At 39.3% G+C, this 20,364-nt stretch overlaps 1 protein-coding gene across 7 annotated transcripts in view; it reads left to right on the forward strand.

Moving 5' to 3' along the window:
• The window catches only part of DDIAS (DNA damage induced apoptosis suppressor), a 51,052-nt gene that overhangs the window by 20,380 nt on the left and 10,308 nt on the right, over nucleotides 1-20,364 (forward strand). For 4 of the 7 annotated variants that reach the window (XM_063642013.1, XM_063642012.1, XM_063642011.1 and 1 more), the window contains 3 exons: nucleotides 7,513-7,674; nucleotides 8,885-9,002; nucleotides 10,457-10,574. In XM_063642013.1, the coding sequence (XP_063498083.1) occupies nucleotides 7,513-7,674; nucleotides 8,885-9,002; nucleotides 10,457-10,574 (398 nt within the window). Of the gene's footprint in view, nucleotides 1-7,512; nucleotides 7,675-8,884; nucleotides 9,003-10,456; nucleotides 13,385-20,364 lie in introns of those variants that run through there. The other 3 variants (XM_055283091.2, XM_063642009.1, XM_055283092.2) reach the window with 1 other exon arrangement.

Below are 20,364 nucleotides of genomic sequence, written 5' to 3' on the forward strand. Positions count from 1 at the left end.
TATAGGTCCTTCATGATTTATGCTTTTAAGAGATTCTGTTTTTGATGTGTTTCCAGGATTTGTTTCAAGATTTAGAGCTCCTTTTCACAGTTTTTCTTTTTCTTTTTTTTTTTTTTTTTTGAGACGGAGTTTCACTCTTTCACCCAGGCTGGAGTGAAGTGGCGCAATCTCGTCTCACTGCACCCTCCGCACCCCCCTCCGCCCGGTTCAAGCAATTCTCCTGCCTCAGCCTCCCAAGTAGCTGGGATTACAGGCATCCACCACCACGTCTGGCTAATTTTTGTATTTTTAGTAGAGACAGGGTTTCGCCATGTTGGCCAGGCTGGTCTCAAACTCCTGACCTCAGGTGATCCACCCGCCTCAGCCTCCCAAAGGGCTAGGATTACAGGCGTGAGCCACTGCGCCCGGCCTAGCGGTTCTTGTAATGGTGGCTTGGTAGTAGCAGATACTCTCAGCATTTGTTTGTCTGAGAAAGACTGTATCTTTCCTTCGTATATGATGTTTAGTTTCACTGGGTACAAAATTCTTGGCTGATAATTGCTTTGCGTGAGGAGGCTTAAGATAGGGCTCTAATCCCTTCTAGCTTGTAGGGTTTCTGCAAAGAAATCTGCTGTTAATCTGATAGGTTTTCCTTTATAGATTACCTGGTGCTTCTGTCTCACAACTCGTAAGATTCTTTCCTGTGTCTTAATTTTAGATAACCTGATGACAGTGTGCCTAGGTGATGATCTTTTTGTGATGAATTTCCCAGATGCTCTTTATGCTTCTTGTATTTAAATAACTAGGTCTCTAGCAAGGCTGGGGAAGTTTTCCTCAATTATTCACCCAAATATGTTTTCCAAACTTTTAGATTTCTCTTCTTCCTCAGGAACATGGATTATTCTTAGGTTTGGCTGTTTAACATAATCCCAGACTTCTTGGAGGCTTGGTTCATAATGTCTTATTCTTTTTTCTTTGTGTTTGTTGGATTGGGTTAATTTGAAGACCTTGTCTTCAAGCTCTGAATTTCTTTCTTCTATTTGTTCAATTCTATTGCTGAGACTTTCCAGAGCATTTTGCATTTTTGTAAGTGTGTCCAATGTTTCCTGAAGTTTTGATTGTTTTTCCTTATGCTATTTCCTTAGATGTTTCTCCCTTCGCTTCTCGTATTGTTATTTTGGATTTCCTTGCATTGGGCTTCGCTTTTCTCTGGTGCCTCGCTGAATTCTTTTTCAGGTAAATCAGGGATTTCTTATTGGCTTGGATCCATTGCTGGTGAGCTAGTGTGATTTTTTTTGGAGGTGTTAAAGAGCCTTGTTTTGTCATATTACCAGAGTTGGTTTTCTGGTTCCTTCTTATTTGGGTAGGCTCTGTCAGAGAGGCAAGGTCGAGGGCTGAAGGCTGTTGTTCAGATTCGTTTGTCCCACAAGATGTTCCCTTGATGTGATACTCTCCCCCTTTTCCTATGGTTGTGGCTTCCTATGAGCCGAGCTGCAGTGATTGTTATCTCTCTTCTGGGTCTAGCCATCCAGCAAGTCTTTCTGGCTCCGGGGTGGTACTCAGGGTTTGTCTGCACTGAGTCCTGTGATGTGAATCGTTTATGGGTCTCTCAGCCATGAATACCACACAGTATTTGGGATGTCTCCCAGGTCCTGCAGGAGCAGTCCGCTTCCTTCAGAAGGTCTGTGGGTCCTCTTGGGATTCCTGGTTTGTTCTTGCAGTTGTTTGGGAGCTAAAATTCATGGTGCGAGCCCCAGCATGCTGCTCTGTCCATCCGAGTTGGAGCTGCAATCTAATCCTGCCTCCCATCCGCCATGATGATCTAAATCCTGGTGCTTATCTTTTCTACTGTTGTTTTTGCTTTACCTTTTTCTTACTTGGAATCAGTTGTAAGCCAATATAGGAAATAGAAATTCCTCATGTTCATTTCCCCATTGCTATAGCACAGTAAGCTTATGACAGAGGAGTTCCATGCTCTTGCCTTTGCAGAAGATCTTAGAGATGCTGAGGAACAGAGAGACCTCCCTAAATATTTTCTTTGAACCTGAAATTTTTAGTGACAATAATCATAAGTATTTTATGCTTTATGGAATTAACTTCTTTCTTAACCTCCAAGATAAGATCAGTAGATTGAAAGTAGTTTTCAGTCTATAGGTATTCTGCAGAGCCTTGGGGCTCCACGGAAGTGCTCATGGAGGGAGATGGGATTAGAGTAGTAATAGTGCCTCGTGCTGAGTAGTAGGTAAGACTCCAGGGCCCCCACGTTAGTTTCAACAAGATCTCTATTCTCATCCTTATATTAGTGTTCCAAGTTAAATTTCATTTGAAAGGGTGTTTCGTTATATAAATATATAAACATAGACATACATCTATTAAAAAATGTGTACAAAGTTAGTTCGGTCCTTTATATGAAGCAGTAACTACACATACACACACAATAGTGTATGTGTGTACTCTCCCCAAATTATAAGCTGGAGAAGATATTTATTTATCCAGACAAACTATCCACATAGAAATTGGCCTTCTGGGTGACTAATGGGACCCATAATTCCTTTTAGTCTAGAAATCCATCTCTAACACTAATAACTTTCTTTTCCTATCTTAAAATGGGACTCTTCACTCAGAGACTACCTATCCTCTCCCCCATTCCCAACTACCCAAAAAGTTTATATCATTTACTTAAGCAAGTCAAATTTAATTTCACACATATAGATCATAGTTTTCTTATTTTGTGGGGGAAGTGATATGTGGAAGCATTAAGAGATATGTTTTTTAAAATATGTCTCATTACTTTGTGTGTATTTAATATGGGTCTATAAACTTGGAAAAGGTTGTTATATAGTCATATAGTCAGGATATTCTTAAGCTGGAATCTGTGGATACATTATAGGTGTGTATGACTCCTCCAGTCCCTAAGATATGTAGAATATTGTATTCATATATGTTTTTTGTGGGGAGAGAGTGAGTCCCTTGCTTTCATCAGATTTTTTAAGGTTTTCAAGACTAAGAAAACATTAAGGATTACTTATCTCACCAGTTCTTCTACATCTGGGCTAAATATAAGTACACTAGAAAAATAAACAAATGAGGCTGGGCATAGTAGCTCATGCCTGCAATCCCATCATTTGGGAGGCCAAGATGGGAGGATTGCTTGAGTCCAGGATTTTGAGACCAGCCTGGGCAACATGGTGAAACCAATCCTCTACCAAAAATAAACAAAATTAGGCAGGCATCGTGGCATGTGCCTGTAGTCCCAGCTGCTCAGGAGTCTGAGGTGGGAGGATCGCCTGAGCCCAAGAGGTCAAGGCTGCAGTGAGCCAAGATCATACCACTCCAGCCTGGGCAACAAAGCAAGACCTTGTCTCAAAAAAATAAATGAATAAAAATAAAAAATAAATAAATGAAACTTGGTGTTTTTTTAACTGGGATCAAACAAAAAAGATAGCAAATTACAGCTATTATTTCAGATAGATCCTTTCAGAGGCTCCTTGAACTCAAATCTATTTTCATAATTCTAAGGCATTATTTGCCTTTTCACTTTCAGTAACTCATGAGTGCATAATGGAATTTCCCAGAGGCTACATAACACGTACTATCACAACAGATTGAGCAGAGAAGCAGATATGAGAATCCAACTGTCTTTTTATGAAACCAGACATTAAAGAGATTTGCAAAATGTGAAACAATGCTGGTCTCTTCTTACTAATTTTTAAAATTTGAAAAACGTAACTATTTTTCATAAAAGTATGTTTTCTGTCTTAACCATGTAAAGGGTCTGTTTTTAATGAATTAATATTTTTTTGATTTCTCAGTTTTAATTTCTCACTTTCATTTAATTTCTCGTTTCATGAGAAATGTAGATAGAGGCCAGGTGTGATGGCTCACGCCTGTAATCCCAACACTCTGGGAGGCTGAGACAAGAGAAGCACTTCAGCCTAGGAGTTCAAGCCTAGTCTGGGCAACAGAGTGAGACCCCCATCTCTACAAAAAAATTTAAAATTAGCCACATATGGTGGCATGTGCCTGTGGTCCCAGCTACTCAGAAGGCTGAGGGAGGAGGATCTCTTGAGCCCAGGAGTTTGAAGTTACAGTGAGCTATGATAGCACCACTGTAGTCCAGCCTGGGCAGCAGAGTGAGACCCTGTCTGAAAACAAACCAGAAACGAAATATAGACAGATATAAGATGAACAAGTTCTGTGGATCTAATGTACAGCATGAGTGGTAATGGATGATGTGTTAAATAATTTGACTACGGTAGCCAGGTGCGGTGGCTCACACCTGTAATCCCAGCACTTTGGGAGGCCGAGGCGGGCGGATCACGAGGTCAGGAGATCGAGACCACGGTGAAACCCTGTCTCTACTAAAAATACAAAATATTAGCTGGGCGTGGTGGCGGGCGCCTGTAGTCCCAGCTACTCAGAGAGGCTGAGGCAGGAGAATGGTGTGAACTCGGGAGGCAGAGCTTGCAGTTAGCCGAGATCGCGCCACTGCACTCCAGCCTGGGTGACAGAGCGAGACTCCATCTCAAAAAAAAAAGAGATCGAGACCATCCTGGCTAACATAGTGAAACCCTACCTCTACTAAAAATGCAAAAAATTAGCTGGGTGTGGTGGCGGGCACCTGTAGTCCCAGCTACTCAGGAGGCTGAGGCAGGAGAATCACCTGAACCCAAGAGGTGGAGGTTGCAGTGAGCCAAGATTGCACCACTGCGCTCCAGCCTGGCCAACAGCAAGATGCTGTCTCAAAAAAAAAAAAAAAAAAAAAAAAAAATTTGACTGTGGTAATCATTATACAGTGTAGACGTATTTCAAATCATCATGTTGTATACCTTGAATATATTCAATCTTTGGCAAGTAAATTTTTTTTTTTTTTTTTTTTTTTTTTTTGAGACAGGATCTGGCTCTGTCACTTCCAGACTGGAGTTCAATGGCACAATCTCAGCTCACCATAACCTCTGCCTCCTGAACTCAAGCAATCCTCCCATCTCAGCTTCCTAAGTAGCTGGGACTACAGGCGCATGCCACCATGCTCGTTAATTTTTGTATTTTTTGTAGAGACGCAGTTTTGCCATGTTTCCCAGGCTAGACTCGAACTCCTGAGCTTGAGTGGTCTGCCCGCCACAGCCTCCCAAAGTGCTGGGATTACAGGTGTGAGCCATCACGCCTGGCCCAAGTAAATATTTTTGAATAAAAAAATAGGGATTATTCACATAAACAAAAGCTCTTTGATATTCTCAATAATTTTTTAAGAGTATTAAAGGAGTGTGAAACCAAAAAGTTTGAAAACTGCTATTTTGTAACAAATGACATTTTAGAAATACGGGTGCCTCTAGAAGTTAAATCGGGACGGTGATGGGAATATGTTGTCTATATCCTTGTTTCTCAAAGTATGGCCTAAGGTACATCTGCATCAGTATCACCTGGGAGCTTATTAAAAATGCAGAATCTTGGGCCTCATCCCAGACTTCCTGAATCAGAATCTTCATTTTAACAAGATCTCTGCATGATTTGTATACATACTAATGTTTGAGAAGCTCTAATCTGTATTACACCACACTAACATTTATTTCAATCCAGCATCGTTCCTAAAAGGATTAAAGGAAACTATATAAATAAATATCTTCATTATACATATGTACTTTATAAAAATATATATAGTTTAATATGTAAATGCATGAACACCAATAGACATAGTTTTTTGAGGCTATTATTGATATTGTCATTGCAAGCAGTTCTTTATTTTAACCATTTGGTCCCACTGTTATCATGTCATAATATCAGAACTTTATGATACGAGTTCGCAGCCTTGGGTTTGGGTCATATATTTACCAACTTTGTCATCTCAGATAAAAATTCAAACTAATTTCCCCATTTGTAAATTTTACCTATAAAAATGAAATAATGTATGTTGAAAACATTTGTAAACTTAATGCTAATGCATATTAATTAGTCTAAGTTTGCTAGGAATTTTACATTAAGCCTGTATGCATTATTATTGCATAGCCTTTAAAGAAATTCCAATGTATATTTTAAACAGTTCATTTCCCTAGAGTTTGGTACTAATGGAGTTTTATCCCCTAGTGAGTCAATTACCTTTAATTCATTCTATGACTAACCTACAGCACAAACTCTAGCAGATTTGTATAGGATTATATGAATGGGTTGGTATAGATCTATCCTCAGTATGGCAGAAGAATAATAGCACAGATCTAATAAAGGTGAGTCACTTTGAGAGCTACAGATTTCAGACTCCCCCTAGTGGCTATCTGGCAACAATCAAATTTATACAACCATCTTTCACCTTGCCTTCTGTTTTCCTTTTGCCACTCTTTTTTAAGATCTTTAGCAATCTGAAGAAAAAACAAAATTCTAGTATTAGCCATTACCATAAAATATTTTTAGGTGCTTGTTGTATTTCAAAAAATTTTTTAGACTATTCTATTAAATAACGTTAACTGAAGGGTGGAAATTAAGAACATGAAAGATAGAAATCAGAGTTATAATACATTGCAAACTACAAAAGAAGGAAACAGTACAAGTGACAGTAATTATCACAATACTTGATATAATTATGAGGGAGAAGCAGACTAACACTAATTTCACAGTATTTGTACTAGACCCTTTATTTGTCTATTTTAATCCTTCTTCAGCCCTGGACTTCATAGATGAGGAACTCAAGAATTTAGTAACTGTCAGACAATGAGTACATGGCAATAGAGTTACACTGCCATGTAGATGTGTACTTTTTGACTAGAAAGCCTTTAGCCACCATTACATATTGTCTTAAAAAAACAAGTTAAATTGCATGGTTTTCATATCCAATTTTATAATCTGATAAGTTATCAACATAGTCCAATGAATTAAAGAAAGTAATTTTCATTATGGTGAGAAAAAATGCAATTAAGTGCTTTGTGTATAAATAGGTATTAAATATTTTGAGATTTTTTTTTGTCCTCTTTTTTTTTTTTTTTTTTTTTTGAGATGGAGTGTCACTCTGTCCCCCAGGCTGTAGTGCAGTGGTGCGATCTTGGCTGACTGCAAGATCCGCCTCCCAGGTTCACATCATTCTCCTGCCTCAGCCTCCCAAGTAGCTGGGATTACAGGTGCCCACCACCACACCCATCTAATTTTTTTGTATTTTTAGTAGAGATGGGGTTTTACCATGTTAGCCAGGATGGTCTCAATCTCCTGACCTCGTGACCCACCCACCTCGGCCTCCCAAAGTGCTGGGATTACAGGTGTGAGCCACCGCCCCAGGCCTTTTCGTCCTCTCTTTCATGCATAGTTCTCCTTTAGTTTTCTATCAATTTGGTATGTATTTCTATCAACTTGGGGCTGTTTAAATCAGTAAAGCTAACTATTCTGAATAGAGAAATTTAAAAGAAGTTGATCTGAAAGAGTTTAAGAAGAATTTGAGTTGTGTAGGAGCATTTATATACAAAATGTTATTTTAAATTTTTACTGTTCTGGATTTTTCATCATATGAAAAACATTTAATGAACATCTCCACACTTTTTTCCACCACTTTTCTAGGTCTAATTGTCCAAAATGTGGCTCTACTGGTGAATCTGGAAATGCCAATTACAGATACAAACTTTCCTTAAAAGTTGCAGAATCAAACAAATTGTTTGTTATTACTGTATTTGGAAGTTGCTTAGATACATTTTTTGGTCTTACTGCCACTGGTTTACACAGGTAAGAATACTTAAAACATCCTTTTTCCTGACTGCCCTTAGAATTTGAAGATACAAGTTTATAAGGCAATATGCATTTCTGTAGAAGATAATCAGTCAACCCCAGATTGTCAATTCCTTTAAAAGACAAGCAAGTAAGAAAGATGTTTATTTCTTGAATACATATTACGATATTAAAACAGTCTCCTTTTATTTAGGGTAATTAATCTGTAATTAGAATATTAAATTATAAATCTCTAATCCAAGTTACAGAAATAGAAGCTAAGAAAGTAACATCATTTCAAATTGAAGAATTATCTAAATTGAGGTTAGCATTCAAACAGTTAGGTTCCCCTGAGGCAGGAGAATCTATTTGAGGGAATATTTGCATATCAGAAATTGAAATTTTATTTTTTATCTGTATCGCAACTTCATTTGCATAGTTTGACCTTTTATGACATTGTCCTGAGAATATAAGAATAAACAATTAAAGCTTTTCTTGGCTGGGCGCGGTAGCTCACGCCTGTAATCCCAGCACTTTGGGAGGCCAAGGCGGGCGGATCACAAGGTCAGGAGATGGAGACCATCCTTGCTAACACGGTGAAACCCTGTCTCTACTAAAAATACAAAAAATTAGCCGGGCGTGGTGGTGGGCGCCTGTAGTCCCAGCTACTCCGGGAGGCTGAGGCAGGAGAATGGCATGAACCCAGGAGGCAGAGCTTGTAGTGAGCCAAGATTGCACCACCGCACTCCAGCCTGAGAGACAGAGCAAGACTCTGTCTCAAAAAAAAAAAAAAAAGCTTTTCTTCCCCCTCAATCTTCTGCCCTCCTCCCCTAATCACATGCAAGAAATCTATGTCCACGTTTTTGTGCTTGAGACAATAAAGGCACCACGACCAGGCTTATCAGAGAAAAGGGAAGACTTTTTCCTGCTTTGAAGGGCTAGAGATCCCACCACTATTCCCACTGCCACTTTTATTTTTCCTTATAATCATTGCCGGGCCTGATGGTTAGGCAGGTAACTACTTTACTCACACTTGATCAATTGGTTTTATTGATTTTTCTGTGCTATGAGAAACTAGAGAGAACAAACTGCCTGGCTCTTAAAGTCACTTTTTTTCCTCTATAAAAGGTTCATGCTGCATTTTCAAATTAATTGTGTCTCTGACTTTATGGCAAGTTAAAATTTCAAAGTTTATTTCTTCACATTTTTTATTTTTTTTCCAATCAAGGTACATTCAGGATCCTAATAAAATTCCAGAAACACTGGACAATGATACAACTCAGAATCTATTAACTAAAGCAGTTGAAACTTGCTTTGTTGGACAAAGCTTTATTTTTGGAGTGACGGTAATTGAGACTAGCTTTCTTTTTAATAATCTGTTAACATTTCCATTGTAATGAATTATGTGAATTTTCTGAATAGTTGTTAGGAGTTCTATAAATGTGACGGCCTGTAGAAACATTTTAAACTATGTAAAAATAGCCTATAGGTGGTCTGTTAAAACACCATGTGTGACAACTTCCTCTTTCAAAAGTCAGGGGAGCCTACTTCAAATGCTTTCAGAGCTTAAAAATATAAATTTATTATATATTTAGAAATGTTAGATATTTGTTTTTGGTATTTAGTATTTATTTTGCCCTCCAGATTTTGTTCAAATTCTATAGTAAAACTTCCACCCATTCTCTAGCTTTTAAATTCTGTCATCTATAAAAAGAGAATAATGGAACACTGAAGGCAAAGTATCTGAGTATTGATAAGAATACTAAAACTAGATTAAGAAAGATGGTCTTAAATAATTATAAAAGTGACAGTAGAAGAAGTTAAAAAAAGTATTGACTTTGAAGGAGTAATAGTTTTCTGTCTCATCTATGCTAAAGGGAACAAAGAGACATTTTTTTCCACACTGGAATCAGGGTTTTAAAAGAGGAAATAGAGCACTCCACAACAGAAGAGTGAGAAAAATCCAAAGGGAAGGTAGAATCAGCGGCTACAGCGCTTTACTTTGTTAAAATCATAGACAATCCTTTTCTCTCCTCTCTTCTTTTTCCTCCTCCCCTTTTTTCCCCTCCCCTCCCCTCCTTTCTTTCCTTAGCTAACGAGAACTATGATAGTTGCCATTTATTGAGCCACTACTATTTTTTAAGCACTGTGCAGTTTTCCATTTTATTACTAAACAGTAATCCTGGATTTTTATTTTTATTTTATAAATGAGAAGACTCAGGGAGGTTAAATAAATTGTCCAAAGTCTCAACACTATTAATAAATGCTGGAACTAGGATTTCTTCAAATCAGTTTAAACAAGCTCTTTAAGGTTTATATTCTTTTACATATGCTACTTTGCCTATAACACTAACAGAATCGAAATTGGAATTGGAGGATGGAGGTAATAGTTGTATCTGTTTTAACCTTTTAAATCTGTTTATTTTATTTTATTTTTGAGACAGAATCTCACTCTGTCACCCAGGCTGGAGTGCAGTAGCAAGATCATGGCTCACTGCAGCCTTGATCTCCCTAGGCGCTGGTGATCCTCCCACCTCAGCCTCCTGAGTAGCTGAGACTACAGGCACACGCCACCATGCCCAGCTAATTTTTGTGGGGGTATGTTTTGTAGAGGCGAGGTTTTACCATGTTGCCCAGTCTGGTCTCAGACTCCTGAGGCTCAAGTAATCTGCCTGCCTCGGCCTCTCAAAGTGCTGGGATTACAGGCATGAGCCACTGTGCCTGGCTAAATCTCTGTTTCATGTTTAAGTAAAAGGGAGACAATTTTATTCTTACTTAAATTTCTTTGCTTCTTTCACAGAATTTTGAAAACCAACCTGGAAAACATTCAGATGCCAGTAACTTCTTACAGCAATGCTCTGACCACAAAAGCAAAGCCAAAGCACTAGTGGCTTGCCAGATTGTTCTACCGGACCCAGGTATTGCAGGCTTTACTGTCATTGACTACTTCCATCAACTTTTGCAGACTTTTAATTTCAGGAAACTTCAATGTGACTCTCAGGCACCTAACAGTAATTTACTTTCTTTAGATCACTCAAATAGTGATCTCAGCAGCATATATGCTTCTGACAGCACTTCTTATTTTTTCAAGTCCTGCAGCGAGGATACTTTTTCAAAATTCTGGCAGCCATCACTTGAATTCACTTCCATTGTTTCACAGCTAACAGATAATGATGATTTTTCAGCTTCAGAACAAAGTAAGGCCTTTGGTACTCTTCAGCAGAACAGAAAGTCCATCTCCATTGCAGAGGCCACTGGTTCCAGTAGCTGTTATGATCCCATTCAGGATTCATGGAGCCTTGTTTCATATATGGATAAAAAGAGGACAGCAGAAAAGTTGGGTAAAGAACTTGGCTTACAAGCTAAGGAGCTGAGTGCAGTTCAGAGCAGTCATCATGAAAGTGGAGTTAATGACTCTAATTTATTCTCTTTGGAAATGCGAGAGCCCCTTGAGTCAAGTAATACAAAATCCTTCCACAGTGCAGTGGAAATTAAAAACAGGTCCCAGCATGAGCTACCATGTTTTCAGCATCATGGTATAGATACCCCCACTAGCCTTCAAAAGAGATCTGCATGTTGTCCACCTTCATTACTCAGACTTGAAGAGACAGCCAGCAGTTCCCAGGATGGTGACCCTCAAATTTGGGATGATCTGCCATTCTCTGAAAGCCTGAACAAGTTTCTGGCAGTTCTTGAAAGTGAGATTGCTGTAACCCAGGCAGATGTCAGTAGTAGAAAACATCATGTAGATAATGACATTGATAAATTTCATGCAGACCACAGCAGGTTATCTGTGACTCCCCAGAGAACTACTGGAGCCCTGCATACACCACCTATAGCTTTAAGATCATCACAAGCAATAGTCAAAGCAAACTGTGGCAAAGATGACTTCCTTTTCAACTGTAAAGGAAATCTAAGTCCTAGTGTTGAAAAGGAGTCACAACCAGATAACAAAGTAGAGGCTGTCTCTGTAAATCATAATGGAAGAGATATGTCAGAATATTTTCTACCAAATCCTTACCTGTCAGCTCTGTTTTCATCTTCAAAAGATTTAGAAACAATAGTTACTCTTAAGAAGACTATCAGAGTCTCACCACACAGGGAGAGTGACCATTCTAGTCTAAATAACAAATATTTGAATGGATGTGGAGAAAAATCAGTTTCAGAAATGAATGAAAAGTTGACAACTCTATGTTATAGGAAGTATAATGATGTCTCTGATCTTTGCAAATTAGAAAATAAACAATATTGTAGGTGGTCTAAGAACCAAGACGACAGTTTTACAATTTGCAGGAAACTTACATATCCTTTAGAAACTCTTTGCAATAGTCCAAATAGAAATACAAATACATTGAAGGAAATGCCTTGGGGACATATCAATAATAACATAACACAGAGCTATTCTATGGGTTATGAAGGTAGCTATGATGCCTCTGCTGATCTCTTTGATGATACTGCTAAAGAAATGGACATTGCAATAGAGATTACCAAAACATCACAGGATATTTTCTTACAATGGGGAATGTCTTTGGCAGAAAGTCATCCTTCAGAGTCTGATTTTTCACTGAGATCACTTTCTGAAGACTTCATCCAGCCTTCACAAAAATTATCCTTGCAAAGCCTATCTGACTCTAGGCGTTCAAGAACATGCTCTCCAACACCTCATTTTCAATCAGATTCAGAATATAATTTTGAAAATAGTCAAGACTTTGTTCCGTGTTCACAGTCAACTCCAATTTCAGGGTTCCACCAAACAAGAATTCATGGGATAAACAGAGCTTTCAAAAAACCTGTATTTTATTCAGATCTTGATGCTAACTATGAAAAAATAAGGATTTTCCCTGAAAATGACAAACAGCAAGCCAGCCCAAGCTGTCCAAAAAATATAAAGACACCTAGCCAGAAAATCAGAAGCCCTGTTGTATCTGGTATTTCACAACCAGAAGTTTTCAATCACTACCCTTTTGCTGAGTGCCATGAAACTGATAGTGATGAATGGGTCCCTCCTACCACACAAAAAATATTTCCTTCAGATATGCTTGGATTCCAAGACATAGGTCTAGGGAAATGCCTTGCTGCCCATCATTTCCCTGATCAACAAGAGTTACCAAGAAAGAAACTGAAACATATTAGACAAGGAACCAATAAAGGTTTAATTAAGAAGAAATTAAAGAATATGCTTGCAGCAGTTGTTACAAAAAAGAAAACTCCTAAATATAACTGTAAAAGTTCAGGCTGGATTTCCAAATGTCCAGACATTCAAGTCTTAGCAGCACCTCAGCTGCACCCTGTTCTTGGACCTGATTCTTGTTCAGAAGTCAAATGTTGCCTTCCATTTTCAGAAAAAGGCCCACCTTCAGTGTGTGAAGCTCGAAGTGCTTGGTCACCTGAATTGTTTTCATAAAAAGTCACCTGAACCCAATTCCTGAACTTTTAAATCTGTTTGGAAATGTTTGCCTTCAGGGGTATGGAGAGCATTCTTTACATTTTGAACACTTGGAGAGAAGCAAATTGGAAAGAGGACTCTGCTGGGTGCTACTGTGCCTTTTAAAATATAAAGCCATTGTTTTCCCCAGAGTTTTATCTAGAATACTATGATTAGGTAATTGAGCACTTTATCTTATACTGTTTATTGTACTTTAATAATATTGTTAAGATTATTTTTGAAAGTATTAATATTTGTTAAAATCACATATACATCCAGAAATAAAGTCTTTACAAACCAAAACTTAGTCTTTTTTAATTGTTCAGCTCAGACCAGAAAATGCCTGCTGTATTATAGGCCAATGAATGTGCTGAGTTTGGGATAGAAAGCTACAAGATCACTGATCGCAAAATATTTGTCTGCTGGATAAGACAGATAAACAGGTAATTTCAATACAGTGCAGAAGATGCAATGATATGGGTTTGTAATGGGCATGATAAACATTTACATTGCTGTGGGAGCATGGAAGAAAAGCAGCTAACCCATCAGTGAGGGTAAGAAGAAACGTTTTAAGAAGAAAAGCTATTTAAAAGTTGTATGTGAAACTGTTGGTATTTTATTTAATACGTATACACTGAATGCGTACTCTACATGCCAAGGGCCGTGCTTAGTGCTGGAAACTGAAGATAAAAATCAAGCTCCTTCCCTCAAACTCATGATCTATTGGAATAATCAGGTAATTAGAATCTGGTAGGTTCTATGATAGGAGGTACGCTTGGGGTGCTAATAGGAACAAAAATGAGAAGCAATTTTCAGACACTCAAGTCTTAGCAGCAGCTCTGCTGCACCCTGTGAAATCTTTCACTTATCCCTGGTCAGCTTCCTTTGCCATTCCCCACAGCAACCATTCCAAAACAACACTTTCTTCATGCCACAAAGCAACTGCTACTCCTTGCCTCCTACTTCATGGACAATATTGAGATCACTTGATATTTTCTCAACTTCCCACACCCATACCTACCCACATGTCTATCTGTACTCACCCACAGCTGCTTTCCTCTAGTCTCAGAAAATGATACCATCTAAGTGCTAATCTTTCCATTTAGACTGTTGATCTAATACACCCATCTTTGAGGTCTTGTACCAAATGTTCCCCCTATATTTTTACCTTCTTGCTCTACTGTGTCTCTCCCTCTCCACAATTTTTTATTTTGAAAATTTGCAAACAGAAAAGTTGAAAGCGGCTGGACGCAGCGGCACACGCCTGTAATCCCAACACTTTGGGAGGCCGAGGTGGGCAAATCACCTAAGGTCAGTAGTTCGAGATCAGCCTGGCCAACATGGTGAAACCCTGTCTCTACTAAAAATACAAAAATTAGCCAGGCATGGTGATGCATGCCTGTAATCCCAGCTGCTCAGGAGGCTGAGACATGAGAATCACTTGAACCTGGGAGGCAGAGGTTGCAGTGAGTCAAGATCACACCACTGCACTCCAGCCTGGGCGACAGAGTGAGGCTCTGACTCAAAAAAAAAAAAAAAAAAGGCTGAAAGAGTAGCACAATGATATGGTATCTGTACATACCATTTAGATTCAATCATTTTAAACATTTTGCCTTTGTGTGTGTGTGTTTGGTTTCTGTGTGTCTATATAAATACAGTTTTGCTTTGCTAAACCATTTAAAAGTAAGCTGCAGACAGGACGTTTCACCCCTAAATTCTTCAGTGCAGATTTTCTTAAAGGCTTCTTTGTACATAGCCACAGTATCATTATCACACCAAGGAAAAATAACAGTAATCCCCAATATCTAATATTCAGCCCATAATCAAATTTTTCTACTTGTTTCCAAATTATAATTGTTATTTAACCAGAATTTCATCAAGGTTCATCCACAGTGTTTGCTTGTCTCTTTTTCTAGAACCTCACCTCTTATTTCACATAATAGTAACTTTATGGGAAAAAACATCAAACCACTGTTCTGTAGAATGTCCCACATTCTCAACTGGTATGTTTGCTTCCTTATACTATCGGTATGTTGTTTCTCTACCCCATGCCAGTCCCCACATTTCCTGAAAAGTAGGCCTAAAGACTAGATGCAATTCAGGTTTTGGCAGGGATATTTCATGGCTCATGTTGTGTACTTTATGTTGTAACACATGAGGAGACACAATATCAAGTTGTTCCAATATTAGTAATGCTAAGTTAGATTGCTTGGTTAAAATGTTGCCCACCAGATCTCGATGTTAAACATACTTTATTTTTCCTTTTTAAGAGTAAAGAGTCAGTGGTGGTAAATGAGTTTGCTTTTCCTTCTATCACTACAGACTCAAGAATTTTTATTTTTCCTATGGAAAGAAAAACAAGCCAAGCCTGGTAGCTTATGCCTGTAATCCCAGCACTTTGGGAGGCCGAGGCAGGAGGCTTTCTTGAGTCTAGGAATTCAAGACCAGCCTGGGCAACATGGCAAAACCTCATCTCTCCAAAAATTAGCCACGTGTGGTGGCACACGCCTGTAGTCCCAGCTACTCGGGAGGCTGAGGCAGGAGAATGGCATGAACCTGGGAGGCGGAGCTTGCAGTGAGCCAAGATCGCGCCACTGCACTCCAGCCTGGGTGACAGAGCGAGACTCTGTCTCAAAAAAAAAAAAAAAAAAAAAAAAAAAGAATGTAAGTGATTTTTGCACCGTCATTTTGTATCCTGAGACTTTGTTGAAGTTAAGGAGCTTTTGGGTTTTTCTAGATTAGAATTATGTCATCTGCAAACAGGGATAGTTTGACTTCCTCTCTTCCTATTTGGATGCCCTTTCTTTCTTTCTCTTGCCTGATTGTCGTGGCCAGGACTTCCAATACTATGTTGAATAAGAGTGGTGAGAGAGGGCATCCTTGTCTTGTGCCAGTTTTCAAGGGGAATGCTTCCAGTTTTTGCCCATTCAGTATGATACTGGCTGTGGGTTTTTCATAGATGGCATTTATTATTTTGAGGAATGTTCCTTGGATACCTAGTTTATTGAGATAATCATGCGGCTTTTGTGTTTACTTCTGTTTACATGATGAATCATATTTATTGATTTGTATATGTTAAACTAAACTTGCATCCAGGGATAAAGCCTACTGGATCATTGTGGATAAGCTTTTTGGTGTGCTGCTGGATTCAATTTACCAGTATTTTATTGAGGATTTTTGCATCAATGTTCATTAAGGATATTGGCCTGAAGCTTTCCTTTTTGTTGTTGTGTCTCTGCCAGGTTTTGGTGTCAGGATGATGCTGGCCTTGTAGAATGAGTTAAAGAGGAGTCCCTTCTCCTCAATTTTTGTAGTAGTTTCAGCAGGAATGGTACTAGCTCTTCTTTGTATATCTGGTAGATTTCAACTGTGAATCCATCTGGTCCTGGGGGTTTTTTGGTTGGTAGGCTATTTATTACTGACTCAATTTCAGAGCCCATTATTGGTCTGTTCAGGAATTCAATTTCTTCCTGGTTCAGTCTTGGGAGGGTGTATGTGTTCAGGAGTTTATTCATTTCTTCTAGATTTTCTAGTTTATGTGCATAAAGGTGTTCATAATATTCTCTGATGATTGTTTGTATTTCTGTGGGGTCAGTGGTAATATCCCCCTTGTTATTTCCAATTGTGTTTAGTTGAATCTTCTCTTTTATTCTTTATTTGTCTAGTTAGTGGTCTATTTTTTTTTTTTTTTTTTTCAAAAAAAAAAATCTACTGGATTCATTGATCTTTTGAATTTTTTTTTATGTCTCAATCTCCTTCAATTCAGCTCTGATTTTGGTTATTTCTTTTCTTCTGCTAGCTTTCTTCTTGGTTCTCTAATTCTTTTAGTTGTGATGTTAGGTCGTTAACTTAAGATCTTTCTAAGTTTTTGATATGGGCATTTAGTGCTATAAATTTCCCTTTTAACACTACGTGTCCCAGTGTCCCAGGGATTCTGGTATGTTGTATCTTTGTTCTCATTAGCTTCAAAGAACTTCCTGATTTCTGCCTTAATTTTGTTATTTACCCAAAAGTCATTCAGGAGCAGGTTATTCAGTTTCCATGTAATTGGATGGTTTTGAGTAAATTTCTTAGTCTTGGTTTCTAATTTGATTGTGCTGTGGTCTGAGAGATTGTTTGTTATGATTTCAATTCTTTTGCATTTGATAAGGATCACATCAGTGTTTTACTTCCGATTATGTGATTGATTTTAGAATATGTGCCATGTGGTGATGAGAAGAATGTATATTCTGTTGTTTTTGTGGACGGAGAGTTCTATAGTTGTCTATCAGGTTCATTTGATCCAGTACTGAGTTCTGGTCATGAATATCTTTGTTAATTTTTTGTCTCATTGATCTGTCTAATATTGTCAGTGGGGTGTTAAAGTCTCCCACTATTATTGTGTGGGAATCTAAATCTCTTTGAAGGTCTCTAAGAACCTGCTTTATGAATCTGAGTGCTCCTGTGTTGGGTACATATATATTTAGGATAGTTACACCTTCTTGTTGAATTCAACCATTTACCATTATGTAATGTCCTTCCTGGTCTTTTTTGATCTTTGTTGGAAGTCTGTTTTGTCAGAAACTAGGATTGCAACCCCCGCTTTTTCCTGTTTCTCATTTGCTTAGTAGGTTTTTCTTCATCCCTATAATGTGTGTCATTGCATGTGAGATGAGTCTTTTGAAGACAGCACAGTAATGGGTCTTGGTTCATTATCCAGCTTGCCACTCTGTGCCTTTTAATTGGGGCATTTAGCCCATTTACATTCAAAGTTAGTATTGAAATATGTGGATTTGATCATCATGATGCTAGCTGGTTATTTTGCAGACTTGTTTAAGAGGTTGCTTTATAGGGTCACTGGTCTGTGTACTTTATTGTGTTTTTGTAGTGGCTGGTAAGGTTCTTTCCTTTCCATGTCTAGTACTTCCTTCAGGAGCTCTTACAAGGCAAGTCTGATAGTAACAAATTCCCTTGGCATTTGCTTGACTGAAAAGGAACTTCTTTCTCCTTTGCTTATGAAGCTTAGTTTGGCCAGATAGGAAATTCTGGGTTAAAATTTCTTTTCTCTAAGATTGTTAAATATCGGCCCCTAATCTCTTCTGGCTTATAGGGTTTCTGCTGAGAGTTCCACTGTTAGTCTGATGGGCTTCCTTTTGTAGGTGACTTGGCCTTTCTCTCCCTCTGCCTTTAACATTATTTTCTTTTATTTTGACCCTGAAGAATCTGATGATTATGTGTCTTCAGGATGACCTTCTTGTGAAATATCTTACTAGGGTTCTCTGCATTTTCTGAATTTGGATGTTGGCCACCTGAATTTGAATGCCAGCTGGTGCATGGCCATAGGGTCTGCCCTACTGGGGATCTCCACTGGTCAGGCACAGTCTGCCAGTGCAGAAGCTATGGTGCAGGCCCCCAGGGCACCTGAGAATGCCCTATAAGCAGGTATGGCCAGGCTGAGGCCTCAGGAGAGGCCAACATACCAAGGGGTGCTCAGATCAGACCAGCCACATCTGATAGCCGAGATAACCCTGCAGAGATCAGGTCTAACAGTTTCCCTAGGACTAAAGTCTCCTGTAAGAACAAGTTGAGCCTAGGGGAATGGGTGTCTCTGGCTGTGCTCTGCTACAGACAATCTGGCACTAAACTCTCTGGGCTCCACATCAGCTGGCTTGCTGCCCCTACCACTTCTCTAAGCAGCTCTTTCTGCCAACTCAAGTGTCCATGGTGGTTGAGGGGTCTCCTCCTGCCGGGGTTCCAGAAGCCTGTGGTGAGGGTGAGTTGTTCCTTGTCAGTTCAACTCACCCATTCCTCTGGAGCCATTGTGGGCCAGGAACAAGTTCCAGTGCACAGCAGACCATGCAGGGTTCCCAGCTTTCTCCTCCTTCAGCTCAGCTTCTGGGTCTTCTCTCTGTTCACTCTTGGTGCCTTCCCTCTGAAGATCTATTAGGAGCATGCCAGTCATCTCAGTCCCTCGGTGGGAGCTGTTCCACTTAGCTGTGTCTAGTCAGCCTTCTTGCCCACCCCTAAAGATGATTTTGCACGTACAAATATTGACACTCAGTGGCTGGGCAGAAATTCTCTCATTTTAAATATCAATTTGAATGGGTAGCCGAAGTTTAAGAATTTACTTCAGAACTGTTCCCTGGTCCCGCTTGCCTCTGTGCAGCACAGCTGGACCATACCCTACAGGTTTCCCACTTCCACGCAAACACCTGGGAATGCCCTGTATCATTTCATTTAATCCTCTGAACACTGCATGGTCAGTGTATATTAGCTCAATCTTACACAAGAAAAAACTGAGGCACAGAGGCAAAATGACTTGTTCAAGGTCACAATCAGTATATGGTAGAATTAGAATTCAGTCTTTTGTCTATAAAACCATGTTCTTCCCACAAATGTTAAGGCAAAAATTGTTAACTGCCTACTCAAATAGTCATTCTCTGCTTCCTTCTCTATAACAAAACACCTATTTTACTCAGCGTAGCATTATTCCCTATTGAAAGAATATATTTTCCATGCTCCCTTGCAGGCCAAGTCCTGGCCAGAGAGATAAAAATGGAAATGTTGCGTGGACAATATCATGAAACCACAATACTAGTCCCAGGCTACCAACCTCTAGACTTTCACATGATGACAAGAAACAAGCAAACAAACAAAAATCTTGTTTTGTTGTCTCAGATTTCAAAAATTATACATAGCCAAATAATCCTAACCAGCATGCCACATATGTCAGTATTTCACCACATTTTGTTCTTGAGATAGGATCTTGCTCTGTTGCCCAGGCTGAAGTACAGTAGCACAATCATAGCTCACTACAGGTACAAACTTCTGGGCTCAAGTGATCCTCCTACCTCAGCCTCTCAAGTAGCTGGGACTACAGGCACATTCTGCCACGCCTGGTTAATTAAAAAGTTGTGGGGTTTTTTTTGTAGAGATGGGGCCCCGCTATGTAGCCCAGTCTGGTCTTCTGGTCTTGAACTCTTGGTCTTAAGTGACCCTCCCGCCTCAGCCTCCCAAAGTACTGGGATTATAGGCGCAAGCCACCATGCCCAGCCCTCACCATGTATTTTTTTGTTGTTGTTTTTGAGACAGTCTCACTCATTGCCCAGGATGGAGTGCAGTAGTGCAATCACAGCTCACTGCAGCCTCGACTTCCTGGGCTGAAGTGATCCTCTCACCACAGCCTCTTGAGTAGCTGGGGCAAGAGGCACACACCACCATGCCAGGCTTTTTTTTTTTTTTTTAGAAATGGAGTTCCACCATGTTACACAGGCTGGTTTTGAACTCCTGGGCTCAAGTGATCC

The sequence above is a fragment of the Symphalangus syndactylus genome, chromosome 6 (assembly GCF_028878055.3).
Source record: "Symphalangus syndactylus isolate Jambi chromosome 6, NHGRI_mSymSyn1-v2.1_pri, whole genome shotgun sequence".
Classification (NCBI taxonomy): Eukaryota; Metazoa; Chordata; class Mammalia; order Primates; family Hylobatidae; genus Symphalangus; species Symphalangus syndactylus.